The sequence below is a fragment of the Perognathus longimembris genome, chromosome 23, assembly GCF_023159225.1.
Source record: "Perognathus longimembris pacificus isolate PPM17 chromosome 23, ASM2315922v1, whole genome shotgun sequence".
NCBI classification, from domain to species: Eukaryota; Metazoa; Chordata; class Mammalia; order Rodentia; family Heteromyidae; genus Perognathus; species Perognathus longimembris.
Window position 1 is genome coordinate 18,035,464 of NC_063183.1, and position 26,924 is coordinate 18,062,387.

The following is a 26,924-nucleotide window of genomic DNA, read 5'->3' on the forward strand; positions in this document are numbered from 1 at the left end:
CTCGGCCTGAAAGTCTGTGAGATGCTATCTCTAGGTAACTGCTAAAAAGCAGAAGTCGAGGTGAGGCTTCAGTCGTAGAGTATCAGCCTTGAGCGATAAAGCTAAGGGATAGCACCAGGCCTCGAATTCAAGCTCCAGAACTGGCACCTTCAAAAAAAAAACAAGCCTTAGTGAACTGGAACCCCCGGTTCTCCCTGATCACCTGAGGAAGGGCAGTCCCGTACCAGGTCTGGCTGTGTGTACCTGTGTGTGGACATGGGATAGAGGTTCATCTGGGCACATAGGTCATGTCAGATTACATGAAGGCCAGTAGCATAGCTGCCCACTGCCTGTGTGACTTTGGGCAAATCACTAAGTGCCTCTGTGTATACGCAACTGTAAAATCGGGTAGCAGAAGCACCTCCCTGGCATTGGTGATGGTGATTGGTGCAGACTGAATGAGAGAACGAATGCAGGCGAAGAGCTCAGGGCCAGGCACGTGTGCCAGGTGGGCATTCAGAATCATGCCCCTGTCTCTGTAGCTACTGGTGCTGGCAGTGTAGCAGGAGCCCCTCTGCTCCCATGTGAAAGCTGCAAGTCGGGTGTACGTAAGCAGCCTGCCGTATTCAGCAAGCCTCCTCCAATTCAATGAGTTCACTGAATTATATCACCCAGGGAGCCAGGTTAGTTCCTTTGCTCCTGGGGAAGAAGAGCAAAGAGCACCAATCCATCTCCTTCCCCAGAATGAAGCTGGGTTGGCACCCTGGGCAAAGCCAGACCGGAGGAAAGCTGCCCCTCTGCTCACCTTTGCCCTGCTCTGAACAGAAAAGACAGGATAAACTCCCAAAGCAGAGGGACAGTGTTCCCAACCTTCCCTCCCTTTGGTGTGGCTCCGCGGAGGGGATCCAGGCTCTGGCCTCTGTTTATTCATAAGATTCCATCTGCCAAACAAACTGTGGGAACCTGATAGTAAATCAGCCTGATTTAGAGCTCTCTGTTTGTTTGCTCAGCTAAGCCTTTGGCAAGGTAAATGCATAAGCTGCAGAAATCTCTTTGAAACAGCCTTAAAAGTTCAAACGCCCTTCAGTCCTCTATCAAGGGTTCTCCAAATTATATGGACTAGATTAATATCTCTGTTCCATAAAACCATTGTGGTGCCTGCTCGGGGGCTTTGAGAACAGAATCGCCAAGATGGGGCTTTTGTCCTGGTGGTCTTGCCAGTACATCCGTAATGGAAGATTCCCCTTTAAAAGTGTGTCAGGTGGAAAGACCTCCTAATTTACTAAGTGGAAAGGCCTTTGTTAGGGAGAGGATGCTTTGTTCTGCCCGTCCCTTTTAATCTTGTTTCTGCACAATGGACTGGCAGAAAGCACTATCAGTGCATGGATACTGAAGAGGAAGCAAGCCCTCCTTCCCCCCGCCCCCCACCTCCCTCCTCCTCTTCATCTCCTGTTTTCCCTCTCCTGTCTATCTGGGTTCTAGGACTACATACAGGTCAGGGGCAAGCCCTAGAGCAAACCATGCAGCTTGGTACAAATCCCAACCCCCACCCCCCCACTCCCGTTTTTTGTTGTTTCCAATCAGGACACCTGTGTCAGAAAGCCCTGGAGGCTGGATTCAGGTTTGGGGCTATGTTCTCTGCCAGTTGCCAGATTGGTGTCTCGCCGAGGTCTTCAGCCCCCAAAGTCAAATGCCATCTGGTGCCTGTCATGAAAAGTTTGGGAGTGGGGTTGGGGAGGAACCTCGGTGGTTCTGCTCAGGAAGCTTCACCAATGTTTATCCTTGGAGATAAGCACTTGGTGCCAGGAGGAGCCATTTTTTTCCAGGTGTTTGTTTCCCTAGGATATGTATCTTTGTGTGTGTATGTGTGTGTGTGTGTGTGTGTGTGTGTGTGTGTGTGTTGCTCATGGGGCTTGAATTCAGGGCCTGGGCGCTGTCCTTGAGCTTCTTGCTCAAGGTAGTGCTCTGTTACTTTTGAGCCACAGCTCCTCTTCTGGCTTTCTGGTGGTTAATTAGAGATCAGAGTCTAGAGGACATTCTCTTCTGGGCTGGCATTGAGCTGCGATGCTCAGATCCAAGCCTCCTGAGTAGTGTGAGCTGCTGCTACCTAGAAATGTATCTTTTGTTTGTTTGTTTGTTTACCGGCCCTGGGGCTTGAACTCAGAGCCTGGGTGCTGTCCCTGAGCCTCTTTGTGTTTAAGGCTAGTGCTCTGCCACTTGAGCCATAGCTCCTCTTCTGGCTTTTTCTGAGTAGTTTATTGGTGATAGGAATAGGAGTCTCACAGACTTTGCTGCCCAGGCTGGCTTTGAATTGTGATCCTCAGATCTCAGCCTCCTGAGTAGCTGGGATTACAAGCGTGAGCCGCTGTGCTTGGCCAATGAACCTATCTATCTATCAATCAATCAATCTATCTATCTATCTCCTTTCTCAGTTTTTCAGAGCAACTAATTGTTGGGGGCTAGCAGGCAAAGTCAGATGGAGAAAGCGGCTCTTCTTTTTCTTGTGCTGACTGGTAGATACTGCAGCTTTTGAAGGAGTGCAAGGGTTAAAACAAAGAGAGTGCTTCTATGTTTGTAAACACACCGTTTCTAAATTCCTGGCTGCCGTTCACCATGCCTTATTTCCCCTGACCTATCCTGCCTCATTTTCTTCAAAAACAACTTTGGTCCCTTAATCTTAAGGGAAGTTAACGGGTGAAAGATCAGTTGTTTCCCCTCCTCTATCCTGCCTCAGTCCTGGGCCAGGTCTGGCCTTTGTGGGTCTGACGGTGCAGACTTTGGATTTTGAGGAGTGAGGGCTGCCGGCGTTCTCATGGAAAGGACTTGGCTTTTGTCTCTGGCACAGAGCCACCCCCTTTGGGCTTGCGGCCACCTGCGGTGCTGTCTGCTGCAAGCCCTGGGCTGGCTGAGGGAGCGGTTGTTCAGCATTCCTGTGGCCGCTGGTCTCATGGAACTGATGCAGGTTCCCCTTCTCCGGGCCTCTGTCTCTCATCTATAAGGGGAAAACCTTGGGTTCAGAAGTTCTGGGACGTAAGCCAGGTGTTCATGCCTGCATTGCACTAATCAGGAGGCTAAGACCTGAAGACCATGGTTTCCTGGGAAGGAAAGTCAGTGAGACTCTCATCTCCAATTAACCAGTTTAAAAAACAACAACAACAACAAAAAAAAAAACAACCGGAGTGGAGGTTGTGGATCAAGTGGTAGGGTACATTGCTTGAGCTAAAAAACAAACAAACAAACAAAAAACCCAAGGGGCAGCACCTAGGCCTGGAGTTCAAGCCCCCAGCCCTGGCACATATATACACAAGAAATGTTCTGGGAAATGCATTCAAAGTACAGCTCCACTGTTGAGGACCATGGTAAAGGTCACAAGAACCCAAGGTGAGTGGAACGGTTCCATGGAGAGCTGCCTCGTGGGTCTTGTAGAAGGAGTTGGAGGCGCCCAGAGATGCAGAGGGAGAGAAAGGAATCCAGAGGCAGAGAAGTGTGTGCATACATAGGTGACGTGCTTCTTTAGGTTTCCTGTAGGTGGCGCTGTGCAGATCTGTAGCATTTCTTCATTAAGTGTCCTGAGCTACTTCCGGGCCCCAATTCCAGAATGGAATCACAGTGCAGAGCCAACCCTGGGTGGGGAATCTTGTACGGTACACAGGCTGGCAGATCTGGAACAGATTCAAATGTCCACCCGCCAGGAGGGAGTGGAAGAGACTCTGTTTGTGTCAGATCCTCATGGAGTGGTAGGATTGTTTTGTGTTTGTTTGTTTGTGCCTGTCCTGGGGCTTGAACTCAGGGCCTGGGCACCATCCTTGAGTGCTTAATACTCAAGGCTAGTGCTCCACCACTTGAGCCACAGCTTCACTTCTGCCTTTTTTTTTTTTTTTGATAGTTCATTGGAGAGAAGAGTCTCACAGACTTTACCTGCCTGGGCTGGCTTTGAACCACAATCCTCAGCTCTCGGCCTCCTGAGTAGCTAGGATTACAGGCTTGAGCCACCAGCACCTGGCTGGGACACATTCTTATAAGCTCGTAGGACGAGATCATACAGATGTGTCACTGCTGGGAAGGAGGCAGTTGTGGGAAGGGTCCCTGAACAAGCAGAAGGTTGGAAGGCGGACCCCATGGGCTCCTCTCTGCCTTCCTAAAGAAATGCTCAGAATGGAGCAAATAAATAAGACGCGGCTTGTAAGCAGTGGGTGACCTGTGCCCTTGACTTCCCACTACAGGTCAGTATTTGGAGGGCTTTTCTTCATGCTATTGCCTTCAATGAAGAGGTGTGTATAAGACTTATCCATCTCGGGTTGGACTGGTGGTCCAGTTGGTAGAGTACCAGCCAGTGAGCAAAAGCATCAGGTACTGAGTTCAAGTCCTGTTCTTGAACCTGAAACAAAGCTTTGTTCCTCTCGCATCTGTCTGGGAACACACAAATCCCTGGGAAGGTAGGAATGTTGGGTGTGTCTGGCTGAACACGGAAGTCTGGCTAGCTCACTAGGCCCTGCCATGGCAGAAGGCAGAGCCAGCCAGCCTCCTCCCGGTGCTCGGCCTGGGTCTAGATGGAGCTTTAAAACCCGGCTTCTGATGTGCGGACAAACCCCAGAGCAGCACTGTCACAGCTGGAGGTCTTAATTACTGCGCAGAACCCAGAGTTGGGTTCTGCGGGGTGGGCGAATTGCTGGCGGGAAGTGGTTTTATTTCCCAGGGTGGGGTGCAGAGCAAGGGGAGCATATGGCCCAGCGGTGGAACAGCTGTCTCTGGAGGAGGAGCCATGGGGGAGAGGGAGGACCCGGGGAGGTTCCCACCATCTGGGTGAATTACTAGGCTTGCAGTTCTCAGGCATATGTTACAGCAAATGAAGCATCCAGCAGTCAAGTAAATCTGAGAGGAAAAGAGAGGGAAGAGCCCCTGCTCCCCATCTGCCCCCAATACGGGGATCCCCACCCCCACCCCCTTCATGGCCATCCCAGCCCAAATCACCAGCCTCAGGATCACCTCTTGAGCCTCTCTGTCCAGATCAGGGCTTGGCTGTGGCTAGTACCCAGGCCAAGCCTCCTGTGGGACTCCTGCCTAGCAGGGGGTGAGGGGAAGGGGGAGGTGAGGGGGGAGGGGGAGGAGGAGGGGCTTCCGCTTCCTCCAGGAAATAGACTTGTTATTCCGTGAACCCGCAGCCTCTTTGGCAGGGCTGTGGGAAATGGAGTTGAAGAGCGCCTTGGTGGTTGAGGGGCTGTTATATGTTCTCTGCTCTATGATCCATGCTGGGTTCAAAGGGCCAGAGCAGCATCTCCTCCCCACTGAAGATAACTCATGCTGGACAGGCTCCCTGTGGGAGAATTAAAGGTGATAAGGGACTTCTCCTTCCCTGCAATTGATCTCCGCGTCCTCTCCCCCTCCCGGCTGCTGCGGGGACTAGTGGAGAGATTTGCAGCGAGCTCCCCCTGCACAGAGGGCGCCCCGCGGTGGGACTGTGACGTACCAGGCTCCTGTGAGGGTCGCTAGGGTCCCCCACCCCCACCCCCATCTCATTAGTGCTTTCTGGTGGGGGTTCTGTGAGTCTCCGTTCTCAAGTAAGGTAAGCAAAAAGATAAGCAAAGAGCAGAGAGATCAAGAAATAAGCTTAAACTGGGCGCTCACGTTTGTGAGCCTAACTACTTAGGAGGAGGAGAGCTGAGGATTGGGATTCAAAGCCAGCTGGTGCAAAAAAAAAAAGAGCTGGGAGACTCTCATCTCCAATGAACTACTCAAGGAAAAAACTAAACAACCCCACAAAGCTGGAATTAGAGCTTTGGCTCAAATGGTAGAGCATTAGCCTCGAGTAAAAGAAGTTCAGTCCTGAGTTCAAGTTCACTCAGGACTGGCACCAAAAATAAAGAAAGAGAGCGAGAGAGGACAAAAGCGTTAGAGGCCCACACTTACAAGCTGAGGCGCAGTTTTCTTTTCTTTCTTTCTTTTTTTTTTTTGTCAGTCATGGCGCTTGAACTCGGGGCCTGGGCACTGTCCGTGAGCTTCTTTTGCTCAAGGCTAGCACTCTACCACTTGAGCCACAGCACCACTTCTGGCCTTTTCTGTTTATGTGGTGCTGAGGAATCGAACCCAGGGCTTGATGCATGCTAGGCAAGCAGATCTACCGCTAAGCCACATTCCCAGCCCCTTCATCACAGTTTAAAAGGTATTCAAAGAATGGAATCCCTTTTCTCTTGCCCTCCAAAAATTCCTTTCCAGAATAAATATCATTTATTGACTTAGCAGTCGATTTCCAAGTACCTCTATGTATCAGTGTCTGGACTGAGGTGCTGGAGAGATAGGAACAAACACAATAGCTATTTCCCTTCCCCTTGGGTGCTCACAATCTAGTAAAGCCCCTACTTTCCTCTTCAGCACAGGAGTGGCTGCAGGTCTGGCTTGATCCAGGCAGATGATGACAACCCTGCTTTGATTTCCATACTTCTATGAATGTCGTGACGCTGGACAAATCCCTTAACCTTCCTGTGACTCCTGAGGCTAACCCTTGCCCGTGTATTCTCCTGGGATATATGGCTTCCCACATGGCCTGGATTCTCTCTGTGTCACACCACAGGCGGTCCCATGGGAGCTGAGCACAGGGAAAGAAAGGTGCTTATTCGGGTGGTGTTCATATGACAGTAATTACTCCCCCTTTCTACCCGTTCAGCAAATACACACAGGAGGCTAAGCAACAGATTCACTTACTTTTTGTTGGGGCCACATATTGAGTGGCTGCTATACTCTGGCTCTGTGCTAGGGTTGGAGGGGATAACACATCAGGGAGCAACAAAACGGGTAGGGTGTCTTGGGGTAGGGTGTCTCCCCCCATCAAGCTGACAGCCCATTGGGACCCAGGCTTGCCATAATTCTCCCCGGATAAATAAAAAACAAATGAGCCTTTTGTAAATGTGTTTCCTAGTTCTGGTGCTTGAAATTAGGGTTCTATATTCTCACTTGGCTTTTTCACTCAAGGCTGGCCCTCTACTCCTTGAGCTGTACCTCCGCTTCCAGCTTTTTGCTGGTCAGTTGGCTATAAGAATCTCACAGATTTGTCTGCCTGGGCTGGCTTTGAACTTTGATCCCCAGATCTCAGCCTCCTGAGTAGCTAGGATTATGGCATGAACCACTGGAACTGGGCTAAGAAGGACTGTTTCTTTGTGTGTGTGTTTTTCTTATTGGTCATAGGGCTTGAACTCAGGACCTGGGTGCTGTCCCTGAGCTCATTTGCTCAAGGCTAGTGCTCTACCACTTTGAACCATAGCTCCACTTCCAAGAATGACACTTTTGATAGTGGCCATAAGAGAAAAGAAGAGAAAGGGTACTGAGAGCTAATATTGGGGAGATTTCTGCCCACCCCCCATTTGAGATGGAACAATGGAGAAAGGCTATGGAGCTGAGGCACCCAGAATTTATAAGTGAGGGCCTGGTGGTGTATACCGGTGATCCCAGCTACGTGGGAGGCAGAGAGAGGAGGACTGTAGTTCAAGGCCAGTCAGAGCAAAGTTAGCTTAAGGCCCTATCTCAAATACAAAGGCAGAGCAAAGGGACTAGGTGTGGTGAAGCAGTCAAGAGACCCTGAGTTCAATTCCTAGAGGGTCAGGGTGGAACTTGGGGCAGAAAGGGAGATCCTGGCAGAACAGGCCCGATGGAAGAGGTGACTGTGGCTGAGCCCCAGGGGACTCTGTCTCCCTTCCTGCCAACAGGACTCGTGCTCTGAGCCTATCTCTGTGTAAACCCAAGGCCAGGCATACACCGGTCCCTTCTATTCTCCCTATAATACCAGCCAGGGCACTGGTAATCTCTTCCTGGGGGCCATTCCAAACTCTGGGAATTGAACTCAAGACCTCTTTCCCACTTAGTCCCCCAGCCCCAGCCCCCTCCAGTTCTTTTGCTTTTTCTATGGTTTTCAGATAAGGCTTTAAGCAGCCTTTCCCCAGATTGGCCTCAAACCGTGATCCTCCTATCTCTGCCTCCCAGTAAAATGAATACCTATGATGTTGGCATGTGACTTCAGACAACTCCCCTTACTCTTTTGAGCTGCTTGGGAGTCACACCCATCTGTGTTTATCCCCTGCCCTCTTTCCTTGTCCTCCTTTGCCTACTAAGCCACTTACATACAAGGGGAAAGGGGGTAACAACAAGGCACCCACAACACTGACTTGCCCTGGCAACTACTTACTGGTCACCAGGCTCCTAAGAGGTGGATCAGAATGAGCACCCTGGCTACTCAGGAGGCTGAGATCTGAGGATGGCGGTTGGAAGCCAGCCCAGGTAGAAAAATCTATGAGATTCTTATCTCCAATTAACCAGCAAAAGGCCAGAAGTAGAGATGTGGCTTCAATGGTAGAGCACCAGCCTTGAGTGGAAAAGCCAATCAAGAGTTGAAGGAGGCTGGGAATGTGGCTCAGTGGTAGAGCACTTGCCTTGCATGCATGAAGCCCTGGGTTCGATTCCTCAATGCCACATAAACAGAAAAGGCCAGAAGTAGCACTGTGGCTCAAATGGTAGAGTGCTAGCTTCAAGCAAAAGAAGCTCAGTGGCCAGGCCCTCAGTTCAAGTCTCAGGATTGGCAAAAGAAAAAAAAAAAGAGTTGAAGGCTCTGAGTTCAAGTCTCAGTACTGGCACACACACACACACACACACACACACACACACACACAGTTTGAACCCTGGAATCCCAACTGCTGATCGCCTGATCTAATCGCTTTCTTCTGCCTCCCTATGTACTGTTTGTGCAGAGCTGACGCGTGAGGCTCTCTGTGTGCCCGTGGCAGCCCGTGGCACATTCTCCACTCCCAGGTGGTGAAGCGGGCCCAGGCAAGGCCAGCTCACCCCAGGCTGCTTGGCCGGCTCTCTGCTCGGGACCTGTGATCTTTCTTGCCTTAGCTGTGGTCCTGGACGAGGCTGAGTGAGGCTCTGGGTACAGTGGTTCCACCGGGGGCGGGGGGGGGGGGGTAGACAGCCTGCAGACCATTGGACTACAGCGGATGGCTGGTTTCTAGGATGCTTCCAGAAACTCCATAGCAACCCACGGCATCCCTTTGGGGTCTGACTGTTGCTTTTGTAAAAGACTTTGTTCCCAGCCTGCCACGCGTGCTCTCTGGGGCAGCAAGGGGAAGAAGAAACAGCATTTGTAGTTAAGGGGTTCATTTACTTGTCACCTTAACTATTTTGTCTTCCCTTTGGTGGGGGGGATGAAAGAGCTCTTTACAGAATTTCTGGTTCATGGGACCATGGCTGCTCACTGGGGTGCCCTCTCCACAGGTGGGGTGGGGGGGGCTAGGCTGGCATCCCCCAGCCCAGCGTGCAATGATGAGGGGGTTTGGGCCGAGTGCCTCGGTGACCCCATCTGTAAGTGGGGATACTAACAAGCTTGTCGTGCCTGCTTGGAGACACTGGGGGAGTGAGTGAAATGAGAAATGCGCTTTAGATGCGCTTTAGATCTTCCAAAGCTTCCCGTGAATAGTGATTAACATGTGCTCGGGAAACAGGGGCAGAAAAGTGGTTTCTTTAAAAAAAACAAAAAACCTGTTAAAAATTGTTATTATAAAGGTAGTGGACAGAGGGGTGACAGTTACACAAGTCAGGTAAAGAGTCCACTTCTTTTGGGACCATGTCACCCCTTCCTTTACTCTCTCCCAGTTTTTCCTCTCCCATCCTTACCCACAAGCTGTATAGTTCATTTACCACACCTAGTGAGTACCACTGCTGCATTTGTTCAACCTCGCCCCTCCATTTCTGTGCCCCCACTTGCCCTCCCAAAGACAGAGAAATGAACAAACAAGACAGAAAGAAAAGAAAACCAGCAATAAAGAAATAAAAACACCAACCTCTTGTTTCCACTTCCTGGAGTTCATTTCATTACGTATTATTTTGTATGATCAGATGCACAAAGGCACTGCACCTCTGTTCCTCTCCTGAGCGAATGGTTTGGCCTTTCTTTCCTTCCTCCCTCCTTTCTTTTACCTCCTTCCTTTCCTTCCCCTTCCCTCCCTCCCTGCCCTGCCTCCCTTCCTTCCCTCCCTCCCGCCCGGCCCATAGCTGGGAGGTGTGGTAGCTACTTTGCCAGGCCCCCTGTGATGTTAACGTGAATTCACCACAGAGCCAGGCCACGGTTAGAGATGACATGCAACTCTGACCTTGGCAAGAAACCAGGGCAGCCTATGCTTGTGATTTGGAGGATCAGTCCACAAATGCAGACCCTCTGACAGTGCAAGGGCAGGTGCTGAGAAAGAACACAGCGGCCTCCTCTCATCCACTTTATTTATTTTTTTTTTGGTGCCTCCACTGGGCCTTGGACTCAGAACCTCCAGCTCTCCCTTGGCTTTTTCTGCTCAGAGTGTGAGCCACGCCTTTCCTTCTGGCTTGGGGCTGGTTAATTGGACATAAGAGTGTGTTGGGTTTGTCTGTCTGGACTGGCTTTGGAATAGTGATCCTCAGATCTCAGCCTCCCGAGTAGCTGGGATTGCAGCCACCCACCCTGGCCTAGCCTTGTTTTCCCATTGTTTTTTTTTCAGCATAGAGTCTCCCTCTTACGTTAAGGTTGGCGGGAATGTGACCCTTCTGTTTGTTTGCCCTTCCCTTTTCTGTTGAGATAGCAAGCAGGTGACACTATGCCCAACTATTGATTAAGATGGGGTCTGGTCTGGTGAACCTTTATGGCCTGCTGGTCTTGAACTGCCATCCTCTTATCACAAGTAGCCGGCATGACAGGCTTGAGCTACTGTGCCTGGCATTATTAGGAGGTGCCACCCCGGGTGTGTCCCACTGATATCCACATGTGTAAAGCATGTCCTATTGGTTGTGACAAGCGACCAGCTCCTTGGCTTAGGCGAAGGCAAGTCACCAGGCAGAGACGGGATGCATTTATTTTTATTTTATTTTTTACGCTTTACGTTGTTGGTTTTATGTTTTGACTTGAACTCAGTCCCTGAGCTGCTTTTGCTACCTCTTGAGCCACCCCGTCATTTCCAGTTTTCTGGTGGTTAAAAATCGGAGATGAGGGGCTGGGGATATAGCCTAGTGGCAAGAGTGCCTGCCTCGGATACACGAGGCCCTAGGTTCGATTCCCCAGCACCACATATACAGAAAAAACTGCCAGAAGCGGCGCTGTGGCTCACGTGGCAGAGTGCTAGCCTTGAGCGGGAAGAAGCCAGGGACAGTGCTCAGGCCCTGAGTCCAAGGCCCAGGACTGGCCAAAAAAAAACAAAAAACAAAAATCGGAGATGAGTCTCAGGGACTTTCCTGCCCAGGCTGGCTTTGAACCGGGATCCTCAGATCTCAGCCTCCTGAGTAACTAGGATGACAGGCGTGAGCCACCAGTGCCTGGTTTGGGGATGAGTTTCTAAAATCAAAGCATCAAAGGAAAGCTTGACAAGCCTTATGTTTTGCTTTCCTTGTAGGTGGTAAGGATCAATTTTCCAAAGGGGAGGGGGAAACAATCAATCAGTTGGAATGTGTCTTTCTGGAAAAAGTCTGGCATCTGTCAAATGGGAGGGGGGAACAAAAAAGCCCTAGAAAGAGATTTTTTTGGGTCGTGTGCTGCGGGCTGCTGACTCAGGCCGTATGTTCCAGCATCATTAACAAGTTGAAAAGCTGTTGCTCGTTGCAGGAGCATGGGATTGCTGTCTTGGTTTGAACAGCTCAGCTGGGGTAAGGGGAACAGAGCTGGGGGCCTGCTGCATTGACTCGAGGCATTGACTGCAACTCGGGGCTTTTATCAGGTCCCCTGGTCTGAATGATTGCTTTATGGGGGAGCCTGATAGGAAGGTTCTGATGCGTTGGCACTTTTAATTGGTAAACAATGATCACCAGTTAAGCGGTGCTGTGGCAAGTCAGGCAGATCGGAATACAAATGGACATTTCCCCAGTGGGGAGCTGTCACCTGTCACTGGCATAGCATGACAGATGATCCCCAGGTCCACATTTTTTGGGGGGTGAAAAGGTCCAAGAAACCCCAGAGGAGGGCTCTTCCTGTTGGGTTCTGTCAGCTTGGAAAGATACTGGCATCTTTCTGAAGGGAATTTTTCTGTCCCATCATGGAGAGGGATAGACTTAGGCGGGGGGTGGGGGGGTTGTTTACCCAAATTATGTACTGGGGCTCTGGATGGGGCGGGGGAGGGGAGAGAGCCTTTGCAGATCCACGTGTACTGGGTGGAGTTGCGGGGAGATGGGCTGTGGCCTGCGGGGCACGCCAGGTGTTGTGGAAGTAGGGAGGAGCCTGGGTCTACCCGGGTGGGGACAGGGCCCCCGGGGCCAGGAGGAAGTGGTATTTAAGGGAATGTGATAGAGAAGCCCAAGCCAATGGCATGTTATGGGAAGTCCAGGCAATATGGAGGCCCAGTGGGGGCGGAAGCGCACGGGCTCATCTGCAGTGCTACAGAGGAGAGGCTCAAGGAAGTAAAAGAGGCCAGGCTCTTGTTCTCACACAATCCTAAGAAGCTAAAGTTCCCTGGCCCAGTGGTACAAGGGGAACAGAAGGTTGGGTCTGTGGGTGGGGTGTCCAGGAAATAAACGGGACACCAAGCGGAGCGTCACCAGCTCCTTGAAGTCCTTTCTGTATTCTTTCATTTGTTGTTTTGCAAGTCATGGGGCTTGAACGCACACAGTGTGCGTCATAGTGAACAACTTGAAGCCAGCCTGGGCATGGGGACCATTGTACTGTGAGCTGCACTCATCTCGTAGGGGGTGGCCCTTTAGCAGGGGAACTCAGCACCCACCTCAGAGATCTAGACCCCAGCAAACTTGGGGTCAACCTTGGGGGCTTCTCTGCAAATAAACCAGTGCAACCCTCTAAGCTAGACTCCGCCAAAGGCTCCTGGGCAGACCCCGCCCCCCTTGTGGAGAACCCCTGAATCATTTCTTCCTTCTATTAGCATTCCGCACAAGACGACCCTCAAGTCCCCAAGGGTTCAGGGTAATATATTTTGCCTGGTGGCTTGCAAATGGTCTCACTAGTTAATGGAACTATAAAAATTACTCACATGGAAAGGTCAGGATAAATAAAAATGACACGGGTGCATGCTCCTTGTCAACAGGGAGAACAAAAGATGGGCTGGGATCTGGAGGGGGTGGAGCTTCTCCCCACCCCGCCCCCCCACTTCCTGTGATGTCAGGGTCACCTCAAACATGGCTTAAATGAGCCAGAAAGTCACCTGCCTGGAGCACATGGGGACATTCTCATCGTGTCACTTAGCCCTCCCCAAAATGGAGAAACCGAGGCTCAGAGGGTTCGGAAAGGGCAAGTCAGTGGCAGACCTGGCATTATGACCTGGATGGCAAGGCAGATCCGTTCTGCATCAAGCACCGGTGGGTTCAAACCTTCACAAGGCCCTGGGTCAGTTAGACTCCCAGCAAGAAATGAATGACACATCGGAGAGGTTTGAGAATTTAATAAAATGCTGATTTATAAAGGCAAAGGCACACAGTGTATCTGTGGTACATGATTTTTTTTTTCTTTTTTCTTTTTATACCATTACTAGGACTTGAACTCGGGGGCATAAGTGCTGTCCCTTAGTTTTTTGTTTTTTTTTTTTTTTTTGCCAGTCCTGGGCCTTGGACTCAGGGCCTGAGCACTGTCCCTGGCTTCTTTTTGCTCAAGGCTAGCACTCTGCCACTTGAGCCACAGCGCTGCTTCTGGCCGTTTTCTGTATATGTGGTGCTGGGGAATTGAACCCAGGGCCTCATGTATACGAGGCAAGCACTCTTGCCACTAGGCCATATCCCCAGCCCCCCCCCCCTTAGTTTTTTTGTTCAAGGCTAGCGCTCCACCACTTCAGTTACAGCGCCACTTCCTGTTTCTTGGTGGTTCATTGGCAATAAGAGTCTCACGGACTTTCTCGCCTGGGCTGGCTTTGAACCGTGATCCTCAGATCTCAAGTTTGTCCCGGTGAGGCCCTACATGAATTCCCTGAGGAAATAGGACACCAGTGCCCCTTTGGGTGGCATGAAGAGTCAACATCACTGGCTTTGATTGCATTCAGAGCCTTTTTCTTTTTTTAATTTAGCACCAGTACTGGGGTTTCAACCCAGGACCTTGTGCTACTCTTTAGCTTTTTTTTGCTCAAGGCTGGCACTTTACCACTTGAGCCACAGCTCCACTTCTGACTTTTTCATTGGTGAATTGGAGATAAAAGTCTCCTGGGTTGGCTTTGAACCACGACCCCCAGATCTCGGCTTCCTGAGTAGCTAGGATGACAGGCATGAGCCACCAGTGCCTGGTGCTATTCGATTTCCATGGGAAGTAAGGATGAGATAAAAATATCTCAAAAGGTTTCCGGGGATGAGGGCCTTTGAAAAAGAGCGGGGGGGGGGGGGGTAAGCACAGTCTCTTGTACTCATCACCTAGGCCTTGCTGAGGCCCATTCCCTGTGGCACAGGAACAGGCAAAGGATGTTCCAGAATGTTCCTCAGTGTCTAGTGAAGAGGAAGGACTTCTCACATGGCCTCCTTTCCTTTTTTAGCCACCTAGTGTCACCTGAGCAACTCATTGATTGCAGTGTGGAGTGCTCTGAATCCTTCTTCCCAGTCCTTGTCCTTGTCGGGGTTGGGGGGAGGGGGAGGGACGGGAGGCTGAAGCAAAGTGCCGAGTCAGCACCGTGGCTGCCGCAAGGTTCAAGACCCAGCCAGATCCCGGGTGGACCCGAAACACCACTGTAGAATGCAGGGCCGGCACATTTGGGGCCTGGTCTGACTGGAAAGCCAGCTGTCCTTGTCATCTAAAGACACATCCACCTCGGACACAGCAAGACCCCACCTTCTGGGCTCTCTCCTAGTATCTGCCATCTGTAACTTCCGTCTCCTAGAACCTCATCTTCAAGCTCCTGCCTTCCTAGCTACGGGGTCTCTCACCTCCGTTTCTCTGTGCACCAATCAAGTTAAAGGGGTTGGATGTGATTTTCTTTGAGGTCTCCTCTAGCTCTGACATTTTGCTCTGTTCTTTCACCATGGCAGACACACACACACACACACACACACACACACACACACACACACACACACACACACACACACACCCCAAGCTCTTGCAGTCAGAAAGTGAACCATTGGAGGTGTCACGGAGTGAATCTAATAAGCTGTAATGCAGACAGACCCAGCGAGGGAGTGTGCAGGGGTGGGGGCGGGGAAGAGGGAACAGCCGGGGTCAGGGCTGTTGCCGATGGGCCAGGATGCTGGCATCTGGTGGGAGAGAGAAGGTGGACACCTAGAATCCTAGGGGCACTGGCGCCTTTGGACTTACTTGGAAAGTCCAGTGGGAAGAGGGGCAGCCAGGGGTGTCTGGCTGGGGTCTTGCCAGCACTAAGTATTTTATTGTGGCCCCCGGTTCGAGACCAGGACTGGAACTCAGTTTTTGCCTCTATTTGTTCATTGGCTAGCACCCTACCAACTGAGCCACACATCCAATCCCAGTGGTGTGTGGCTCTGAAAAGCTACCCTTCTCCTCCCCACCCCCCCAAAGCACTTTGTATCAATGGCATATCTTTTTTGGTTTGTTTATATGTGTCTGAACTGGGGCTTGAACTCATGACTTCCCACTCTTGCTTCCCTTTTTCACCCAAGGCGGATGCTCTGCCACTTGAGCCATAGCTCTACTTTGGACTTTTGGGTTGGTTTGTTGGAGATAGGAGTCTCATAGATTTGTCTTTCCGGGCTGGCTTTGAACCACAATCCTCCCATCTCAGCCTCCTGAGTAGCTAAGGATTACAAACGTGAGCCACTGGTGCCTTCGGTCTCCAGCCCTTTTAGATCCACGAGACGGACTGGCTGGTGCATCTGAAATGGTTTGGGGGGTGGTCTGATCACCTGGGGGCCTGCATAAAGCCCAGGCAGCAGCTACAGGGGTGCTGTGATATGGGGGGGCACCTGGAGGGGGCTGAGGTCTCACCTGACTGTGGTGTCCCAGTGGGCTTGTTCAGCGAGGCAGGCACACTTTGGCACTGAGGCAGCCCTTCCAGGTGCACTCTGGTCGGGGGGGGGGGTGCTCCCCATCCAGGCCAGAATACACAGAGAAAAGGTCTCTAGATGCTTCATGAAAAAAAAAAAACAACCTCGCTGGAGATCCCATCTGAGGAACTGACCAGGCTAAGCTGGGGGCCGGTGGCTCGCACCTGTAATCCTAGCTACTCAGGAGGCTGAGATCTGACCACTGTGGTTCAAAGGGCAGGAAAGTCCGCGAGACTCTTATCTCCAATTAACCACCACGAAGCCAGAAGTGAACACGTGCCTCACGTGGCTGGAGTGCTAGCCTTGAGCACAAAAGCTCGGGGGACAGCGTCCAGGCCCTGAGTTCAAGCCTCAACGCTGGCCCAAACCGAAACAAAACAAAAACCTGACAGGGTTAATGGGAGCTGCCGATATCTTGAGTTTCCGAAGTTGTTGGGGGTGGAGGGTTGTAGTAATCCTTCACTGATGAATGAGATGGTGGGGGAGATCTCTCAGGAGTAAGGATGACCTTGAGAAAATGTGGATTCTGTCAAAAGAAGAGAGAAATAATCTCCCTTCCTCACCTTGCTGTCAATGCCTTCTCCGGAGCAAGGGAGCCAACAAGGTGCAGGGCGTGTGGGAACTTTGCTCATTGCTTAGCCTGCTGGCTCGGGAGGCTGTAGCATTTGACTGCATGATAAGAAATTGCCAGACGCTTTCTAATTACAATTATCATCATCGTGGATGTCTCTCTTAATTACTTTCTTATAATTAGCCTTGCCTTTTCCCTCAGCATTTGTATACTTTGCAGATTTGCTGACATTTACAAACCCCAAAATAGGGACCTTTGGGGAGGGGGTGGTAGGAAGGTAAGGGCAAGGGGCCTGTTCTTTTAAGGGAGGCTGGTACATTTTGGGGGGAGTAGGAGGGCTTTGTACAAGGAAAGTAGGGCAAGCAAAAGATGGGACACACAGGCAGATGGGACAAGAGCGTGTGGGGTTAGATGTGGGGGCTGTGGTTTACAGGGTGGGGGATACGGGTTTAAATATTGGTGGTAATTTCCTTTTATTTTCTTGTGCCGGGACTGGGGCTCAAACTTAGAGTGCTATCCCTTAGCTTTTTCCACTCGAGGCTGGTGTTCTACCACTTGAACCATAGGTCTATTTCTGGCTTTTTTTTTTTTGGCTGCTTCATTGGAGATAAGAATCTTTTTGGATTTATCTGCCCGGGGTTAGCTTTGAACTGTGTGTGACCCTCAGATCTCAGTCTCCTGGAGTAGCTAGGGTTCCAGGCGTGAGCCGCGGGTGCCTTGTAGATGGAATTATTCTTTTTTTTTTGGCCAGTCCTGGGCCTTGGACTCAGGGCCTGAGCACTGCCCCTGGCTTCTCTTTTGCTCAAGGCTAGCACTCTGCCACTTGAGCCACAGCGCCACTTCTGGCCTTTTCTGTATATGTGGTGCTGGGGAATCGAACCCAGGGCTTCAAGTATACAAGGCAAGTGCTCTTGCCACTAGGCCATATCCCCAGCCCTGGAGTTATTCTTGTATGCCACCCAAGCGGCCTTTCCTCCAGGCTGGATTTTGTTTTTAGGATGTCCAACCGGGACATCATACGTTTTGTTTTTGTCTTAAACCAGATCCAGTTCAGAGTGAATTGAGTTTTACCTCCCCTCCCCCGCCCCCGCCCACCCTGCAGGCCCTGTGTCCTGAGCAGCCTCAGCAAGGCGGGGGAAGCTGTGAAAAAGGGGGGCTTTCCTTCGTGCCCCATGGTGTGTCCTCACTGTTTGCCCTGTCTCTCTTCCTCCTGCCCTCCCCCACCCCCGCCCCCCTCAGCCCTGTGCACGGAAGAGTGCGTGCATGGCCGCTGCGTCTCGCCGGACACCTGCCTCTGCGAGCCAGGCTGGGGAGGCCCCGACTGCTCCAGCGGTGAGTTTTGGGGACTGGACTCTTTGGGGATCGAGGAGGGGGGGCGGTGTCTGTGGTTCCACTGGCCCTGACTTACCGTGGGCACCGGAAGCACTCACTTGGGGCACACCAGTGGGGAGGGATGGAGGCGGGTGGTGCGTGGGGGCGTGGCGTGTGCGCGGGCATCGTGGGATCTCTGCTGGTAGACGTGTCGATGGGGCCTTTGAGAGTGGACCGTGAACCTGAGATGCCACCCATGGGCTTGGGTCTGAAGGTGATGGTGGCGGTGGGTAGGCCTCGTCCTTCGCTCGGTTTCACGCATGCTCATCGAGACCGACCGTCCCCCCAAATGAAGAGCGTGGGGGCACTCCTGGGGACAGGGTACTGCACCCCTGCGTCTCTGAGCATGGTGGCTCATAGTCTCCAGAGCAGCCGTCCTGGTGTGTGTGGCGGGGGGCGGGGGGGTGTATACTCTGGACTGAGGCGTAGGGTGTCATCTTTACTGGGGGATGCTCGTCACGAGGGAGGTACAACTGCTAGCAGCTTGGGGAATTCTTTGCCAAATCCTTTCTCTCATGTGCAACTCATTTGCTCCAAATATTCTCAGGTGACCCCTTTGCGCGGGTAAGTTCTGGGCTGTTTCAGAGGTGTAGAGTGACATTTTGGGAGGGAAAGGGGGTAGGGGTGCCAGTCCTGGGGCTTGAACTTGTGAGCTAGAGGCGCGGCCCAAATGGTAGAATGTGCATCTAGCGAACAAGGTGGTGAGTTCAATCCCCAGTACCACTAAGAAACAAAGCAAAGCAAAATAAAAGGACCACCATTACTTCCCTTCCAAGCCTTACTCTTCTGAGTTTTTTCTTTTTGTCAGTCCTGGGTTTTGGACTCAGGGCCTGGGCACTGCCCCTGTGATCTTTTTGCTCAAGGCTAGTGCTCTACCGCTTGAACCACAGCTCCACTTCTGACATTTTGCTGGTTAATTGGAGATAAGACTCTCTCAGATTTACCGGCCTAGGTGGGCCTTGAACCAAGGTCCTTAGCTCTTGGTCTCCTGAGTAGCTAGGATTACAGGTGTGAGCCACCGGTGCCCAGGTTTGCATTGATCATTTTCAAGATAGGGTCTCACTTTAGGTTCAGGTAGGTCTGGACTGTGATCTGGACCTACTTGTGCTTCCCTTTGCCTAGCCATTGTGCTTCCTTGGTTTCTGGGATTGCAGACGTGTACCACTGCACCCAGCATTGATTGAGTTGGGGGTCTTACGTACTTCTTTTTGACCTGACTGGCCTCAAACTTGGATTTTCCTCAGCCTCCCCTCCTGGGTAGCAAGGACTACAGGCTTGAGCCACGATACCAAGCTTCTGATTCTTAAGTTATACCTGTTCATGTGAAAAAGAAAAGGCAGAGTGTACCAAGAGTATAGACAAAAAAGCTGGGGACGCCCCTCCCTGGCAGCGTTTCCCCCATGGCAGCGGGCCTCTGTTCTTCTGTCATTTTCTCTGCAGATTTTCAGGAGGAGCTGGCTTTGGACGAAACATGCTTGCCATAGCTAGTTTCTCAGTGTTTCCGTCAATACACTTTAATCTCTTTTTAGTGCTTCGTGGCCTGTAGAATTTCATTTTGTAGATTACCAAATGCATTTTGCTAGCCCTTGGTTGGTAAGCATTTAGGTTGTTTCTGAGTCTTCCCCCCCTTTATTATTATTATTATTATCTTATTGCCAGTACTGGGATTTGAACTCAGGGTCTTGGCCCTGTCTCTTAGCCTTTTCTTTTTTTTTTTATTTTATTTTTTTGTGGCCAGTCCTGGGCCTTGGACTCAGGGCCTGAGCACTGTCCCTGGCTTCTTCCCGCTCAAGGCTAGCACTCTGCCACCTGAGCCACAGCACCCCTTCTGGCCGTTTTCCATATATGTGGTGCTGGGGAATAGAACCGAGAGCTTCATGTGTAGGAGGCAAGCACTCTTGCCACTAGGCCATATTCCCAGCCCTCTCTTAGCCTTTTCAAGGCTGGTACTCTACTGCTGGAACCACAGCTCCATTTCTGGCTTTCTGGTAGTTGGAAAGAAGAGTTTCACAGACTTAGCTGTCCCAGCTGAACCGTGATCCTCAGATCTTAGACTCCTGAGTAACTGGATTACAGGCTGAGCCTTCCCTCTTTTTTTTTTTTTTTTTTGCCAGTCCTGGGGTTTGAACTCAAGGCCTGTGCACACTGTCCCTGAGCTTCTTTTGCTCAAAGCCTGTGCTCTACCACTTGAGCCACAGCACCACCTCTGGCTTTTTCTGTGTATGTGGTTACTGAGGAATCAAACCCAGGGCTTCTTGCATGCTAGGCAAGCACTGTACCACGAAGCCACGTTCCCAGCCTGAGCCTTCCCTCTTATGAGCCCATATCATCCTTTACCCAAGACCCTAGGAGGTGTTGCTTTCAGAATTCGCAATGTGTCACAGTTTAGAGAGCCTGCGAAGACAGTATGAAAGATCCGGGCAGCCCCGTGGGTCAAACAGTCATATTCTCAAGTGGCATAGGATGACATCTAGGGACATGAAGACAATGCACAGCCCCACAGCAGCACCTTACAGATTTACTTCCACGGGAATTGTGGCCCTCAACTGCACAGACATAGTTTTGGACCTTTTCCACAACTTTTGGGTTACAGATGTAGGCATGGGAGTCTGTGACCCTGAGGGAAAATGTGTTGGTCATTCTTCTTGCACGTATATCTTTCCTTGCTTGCCCCAATTTCTCATGAGGATAAATTCCTGGAAATGGAAGGATCTATCATACTGTTACCTGCTCGCCCAGGCCTTTGTAGTTGCCAAGGGATTTACAACTTGGACAGTCACGCATGAAGGGGACAAATGACTATGGGGGAAGGGAGAGGGGACTTTCCATTCTTTCAAAGACTTACGTGCCAAGCCAGGCCCCAGTGGCTCATGCCTGTAATCCTAGCTACCCAGGAGGCTGAGATCTGAGGATGGAGATTTGAAGCCAGGCCAGGCAGGAAAGTCCATGAGATTCTCATCTTCAAATAATCACTAGAAAACTGGAAGTGGCGCTGTGGCTCAAAGTGGTAGAGCGCGAGCCTTGAGTGAAAAAGCTCAGAAACAGCGCCCAGGCCCAGAGTTCAAGCCCCATGACTGACAAAAACAAAACAAAACATCCTTAAATCCTGTAGCCTAATTTCTTAAAAGCTGTCCCTGATTTCTTTCGTTCAATTAAGGCAGGATACACACATACTAGCTTGATAGTTCTGAGCTTTTTCTCTAAGTGATATGAGGAAATGGAACAGTTGTATGTTTGGTCATAAACCTTCCTTCATCCCATTGAATAATAAAGAGTAAAATGGATGAAATGTCAGTTTCTACTGAATAGAGACGAGAGTGACTCTTATTAAATTGCTCTAATCTCACAAGTGGAGATAAAAAGGCAAAAAAAAAGTTTCGTATATTGAATATCTAGCTTTTTAAAGTAATTAGGGATATTAAAACACTGACAATGATTGAGATAGAAACATTATTCATAACTTTTATTTCCGTCCTGGGCAACGATCCAGTATATTTCATTTATGAGGTTTGAGCTGTAAGGAGAAGGATGGGAGCCAATTCCTAAATTAAATATGCCCTGTTAACTTTTATAAATGATACCCAAGAATTAACTTGGAAAATTTAAGCTTTCATTGTATTGTTTAATTCGTGTGTTTCCTGGTTCTGCCTCCCTGCCCTCATGGGCCTTGATTGGATTTCAGGTTTGGTCTCAGGATACCACAAAAAGAGTGGAGTTGACCTGAGAATGCATCTCCTCTTACCATCCCCACACCCCCATCCTCCATTTTGTCTTCAAGCTCTCCAGACCTGTCCCATTCACGTGCACAGGAGGAATTGGCAGGGGGGGGGGGCGGGGCAGTGTCCCTGCTCAGCAAACCATGATCCTCAGATCCCACCCTCCTGAGTAGCTGGGATAACAGGCATGAGCTGCTGACGCCCGGCTTAGAGATGTCTTTTAAACTTGCGAAGCTTAGCGTGCACTTTCTGTCTTAGCCAGAAGTGTGTACTTTGGGGACATGAGTACCTTTGTGTTGTTGTATGGCCGTCACCATTACAGCGTTTCATCCTTCCCCAATGGAAACTCTGAATTCCTTAAACATGAACACCCCCCCCCCCCCCGCCCCTTCTAGCCCCGACCCTCAACAATGAATGTTCGGCTTTGTCATTGTGAATCTGACTACTCTGTACATCACAGAAATGGAATCGTCTATCCTTTAGTGGCTGGTATGGTTCACTTGCATGAGCTCTTCTAGGTTCATCCATGTGTAGCCTGGGTCACAAATTCTTTCCTTTTATAGGCTGTGTAATATTCTTTATGTTCAACTTACCTGGCAACCGATGCTTGAGCTGTTTTTCCTTTGGGCTATGGTGGATATGAACACAGGTGTACAAATGCTTTCATTTCTCTGCTGGACATAGGATAATTCTGTGTTTAATTATTAGGAATCCACTATGTAGTTCTCCATCAAGGCCATGCGTTTCACATTCTTGCCCACAATGCATGAGGATTCAGATTTCCCCATATTATCTCTAACACTTGCTATTTTTGTGCTAATTTGTGTGTGTGTGTGTGTGTGTGTGTGTGTGTGTGTGTGTGTGCATGCGTGCCTGCTTGCCAGTACTAGGGCTTGAACTCAGAGCCTCATACTCTTACTTGGCGTTAAAAAAATTGTTATGGGCTAGGAATGTGGCTTAGTGCGTAGAGTGTTTGCTTAGCATGCATGAAGCCCTGGGTTCGATTCCTTAGTACCACATAAACAGAAAAGGCCAATAGTGGAGCTGTAGCTCAAGTGGTAGAGTGCTAGCCTTGAGCAAAAGAGGCTCAGGGACAGTGACCAGGCCCTGAATTCAAGCCCTAGAACTGGCAAAAATAAATAAATAAATAGTTATTATAAAGTTAATGTCCAGAGGGTTACAGTTACATAAGTCAGGTAATGAGTACATTTCTTTTTGGACATTGTCCCCCTATGTGGCTTTTTTGCACAAGACTCTATCACTTGAGCCACGCTCCACTTCTAACTTTTTTGCTGGGTAATTGAAGGAGAAAATGAGTCTCACAGGGGTTGGAGATGTGGCTTAGTTGGTAGAGCATAAGCCAATGAACAAAAACATCAGATCAAGAGTTCAAAATTTTGGTTTCAAAACAAACAAACAAAACAGCAAAATCAGTCTCAGATGTGTGTGCTTCAAACCTCAATCTTCAGATCTGTCCCTTCCGAGTAGCTGAGATTACAGGCATGAGCACCAGCACCTGACTACCTATCCATTTGAAGAGTCACAGAGCCTGCTTTGGGATGCTGAGAAATGTGGTGTCGATTCTAGTCTCCAAGGTCTCAGCAGCTGGGCTTGGGTGGGGGGACTCAGGGCTTGTCTGGCCAACTTTATTTACAGATAGCAAATAGAGGCCCATGGAGGAGAAGGAAGTTTCCTGACATCAATCATGCAGGCAGGTAGCAGTGGAGCCAGAAGTAGATGGAGGGACCCTTTCATGGGGATAGGTGGCTATAACAAAGATCTTTCTTTCTTTTTTTTTTTTTGGCCAGTCCTGGGCCTTGGACTCGAGCTGAGCACTGTCCCTGGCTTCCTTTTGCTCAAGGCTAGCACTCTGCCACTTGAGCCACAGTGCCACCTCTGGCCATTTTCTGTATATGTGGTGCTGGGGAATCGAACCCAGGGCTTCATGTATACGAGGCGAGCACTCTTGCCACTAGGCCATATCCCCAGCCCACGAAGATCTTTCTTATCGGGCCTCAGTTTTCTCTTCTGTGAAGGGGGAAGGTTTAAAAACTGAATATCCCAACTTGAAAATTCCCTGTGAGCCAGGCACTGGCGGCTCCTGCCTGCAATCCTAGCTACTCAGGAGGCTGAGATCTGAGCATCAAAGTTTGAGGCCAGCCTGGGAGAGCGAGTCCATGAGGCGATTGGCAGTTAACCAGCAGAAGCCACAAGTGGAGCTGTGGCTTCCTTGCATGGCCCTTCCGGTGGTCTGTCTTTGTCCTCAAGCAGGAAGTGGGTGGGTGGCTCTGGTGGAGAAGCAGTCACGTGACACATTCTTCACTCCCCAAGGTAGGGGCTTCCAGGGCGCCCTTGTTGGCCTAGGCATCTTCTGGTGCTGGGGAGGGGTGGGGTGGGTTGGGGGAGGGGACACTGTCTCCAGGAGGCCACAGTCCTCTCCTGGGTTGTGTTTCTCATCTCACCGAGCTGCTGTCAAGGTTAAAGCAACTTTAGATAAATCACTGCGAAGCAATTACACTTGCTGTTGCTCACGCTGCGCTGCCCGGCCCGCGGCCCCGCGCAGACCCGCCAGGGCGGCCTTCTGCTGGCATCTGGTGCGCCTGGGGGCTGCCCCGGGAGGGAGGGCCCCGCGGTGGCCCCCCGCACTGGGGTGCAGCCACTGTAACGGGGACAGAAGGGAGCTGCAGATGCCTGGTAAATGCTTTTTCAAGGTCTGTGAGCAAGAGGCGCTCTCTTCTCCTTCCCCCCAGCCCCCCCGAAATTCCAATGTGGAACCAAAAAGGATTCTGGTCTTGACAGCAGGGCGTGTTCCAGCCTATAGTTCCATCTAATGCACAGCTGCTGAGCGCCGGCGGGCAGGGCTGGGGCTCAGGATGAGGAAGGTGCAGCCTTCATCATCATCATCATGGGGCAGGGGCGGGGGCGGGGGGGGGGAAGAGAGCATGAGAGCGTGCTTGGAGCTGAGGCAGAGCCCCCTGCACAGATAGGAAAGGGAAGGGAGAGCAGAAACAGAGTCTCTGACTTGGACTAGTGGGGGACCTTAAAACCGTCCTGGGGAGCTAGGAATGTGGCTTAGTGGTAGAGGGATTGCCTAGCATGCATGAAGCCCTGGGTTCAATTCTTTGGTTACCATATACACCAAACATAAATAAAATTGAAAAAAGCAAACCATCATGGGAAGCAGAAGGAAGCAGATGATAGAGGATCCAAGCACACGCTATAGTCTTCATTTTATTTTGTTATTTATTTAGTTTGTGCCAGCCCCAGGGCTTGAACTCAGGGCCTTGCACTCTTCCCTTGGGTGTTTTGTTGTTTTGTGTTTGTTTTTTTTTTTTCACTCAAGGCCAGGACTCTTCCACTTGAGCCACAGCCCCACTTCCGGCTTTTTTGGTGGTTAATAGGTGGTAAGACTCTCACGGACTCTCCTGCAGATCCTCAGATCTCAGCCTCCTGGGTAGCAAAGATGACAGGTGTGAGCCACAGGGCCGCTGCCAGGCATTATAGTTCTCATTTTAGAAGCAGAAATCGAGGCACAGAGAAGGTAGGCCCTGAGTTCAAGCCTCAGGACCAGTGCGTGCACCCACGCATGCGTGCACACGCACGCACACACTACACGCACACACACAAAGGGGGTGTTGTTGATGGCTCAGCTTTAGCCATCTGCTCCCTACGAATGGCATTCGTAAGAGAAATGACATGCAAAGAGGCTCAAGAACTGGCGAGGGGGCGGGACGCCAGCCTAGAAAGTGCAAGAAGCGGCCTGGCAGGCGCTGAGCTGGCAGCCTCACGGAGGGCTGGCAGCCGTGCCCGAGGTGGGCAGGGAAAGGACGTGACACCCCCAGCACGCTGGGCACCCAGGGGCGCGTGGGCGGGGCGCTGCGGGAAACGTTATTCCTCCAGGGTGGGAGTCACGAGCTAAGATGGGCGCCTGCCAGCCTGGCTTTGCCAGGGAAAGGAGAGGCGTGTGGGTTCCCCCTGCCAAGAGGAGCGGGGCATAAAGGATGGTACTGCCCCCCAAGAGTAGTGTTCAGAAGGGTGGGAAAACCCCAACTGCACCCACAAGAGTAGACCCTGGGCGCTGTCCCTGAGTTTCGTTTGCTCAAGGCTAACTCTCCACCACTTGAGCCACAGCGCCACTTCCGGCTTTTTTTGAGTAGTTTATTGGAGATCAGAGTCTCACAGACTTTCCTGTCCGCTCTGGCTTTGAACCTCAACCCTCAGATCTCAGTGTCCTGAGTAGCTAGGATTAGGATTACAGACCTTGAGCCACCGGCCCCTGGCTCCTGGGACTCCTGTGGTAAGGGCGCCAACCCGGGGTACTTGGCCATTATCCAGGTGCTTGGGTGTTCCAAGATGTGAGTTCTTTGGGTGGATTTTGGCTAGAACGCAGAACTGAAAGGAGAAGGGTGGACAGGTTGGGCTCCACCCGGGCTCCTCTGCCCTCTGCCTTCTTCCCTGACCTCCCTCCCCACGCTGTCAGGGTAACTCATCCCTGACACCCACATCTTTCAGACGGGGGACTGAGATCCAAGGTCATTATAGCTCATAAGTAGCAGAGCCAAGACTTGAACTAGGCGTCTGTCTCACACAGGTGACCCTCAGGTCAACGCCTGCTTGCTTGTAGCACGTTCTGAACGTTCTTCCTCAGTGGCTGCTCCCCTTAATCCATCGAGTCATGGCTCCTTTGTTCTCAGTGGCCGTCTCTGCTGGGAGGAGCCCTCCGGACTCCCCTAGGCCTCGGCTGGGCACACGGCCCCTCCGGCCCTCTCTTCCCCACAGGGCAATTGCTTGGTCACAGTTGCTCTCTTCCATCCTCGCCCACTGAGACCTTCTCCATGGCGGGCTCGGATCTTATTTGGCTCTGTGACTCTCAACTCCCTTCTGTGCCTGGCACATGGTGGTACTCGGTATGAAACCGGGTTTTTAAACCCCAGGCCTAAAGTCCAAGAGTCCCCAGTTAGGTCTGACCATTCACTCCCACAGGGCAAGTAAACAGACAGGGTGCAGGGCAGAGAATGGGGATTGTTGACGTGGCAGCCATGGGAAGACAGCACTTCGGCGCATCTTCAGGGGTTCAGGCATTGGCTTTAGGTTACTTGGGGGGAACTGAGGGCAGGGATGAGAAAGGCATGCAGAGTTTTAACAGTCCCAAATCACAGGTGAGGCCCGGTGCACCGTTAGCTCAGTCTCAGTTCCTGGAGTTCCGGAGTTACCACCTTACTACTGCAACAGACTGGGAACAAGATGGTCTCCTGCGTTTTGGGGTGTTTGCTTTAAGATGATAAGAAGAAGGCATCGCTGGTTTGAGGGGCAATTTGCTTTCTACACAAGATGGTTCTCACAGAATCGGT

The 26,924-nt window shown here is 51.0% G+C and overlaps 1 protein-coding gene across 6 annotated transcripts in view; it reads left to right on the plus strand.

Annotated features, from left to right (window-relative positions):
- Positions 1–26,924, plus strand: part of Megf11 (multiple EGF like domains 11) — a 171,190-nt gene that overhangs the window by 12,554 nt on the left and 131,712 nt on the right. For all 6 annotated transcript variants that reach the window (XM_048332641.1, XM_048332644.1, XM_048332643.1 and 3 more), the window contains exon 4: positions 17,726–17,818. In XM_048332641.1, coding sequence (XP_048188598.1) covers positions 17,726–17,818 — 93 coding nt within the window. The remainder of the gene's footprint in view (positions 1–17,725; positions 17,819–26,924) is intronic.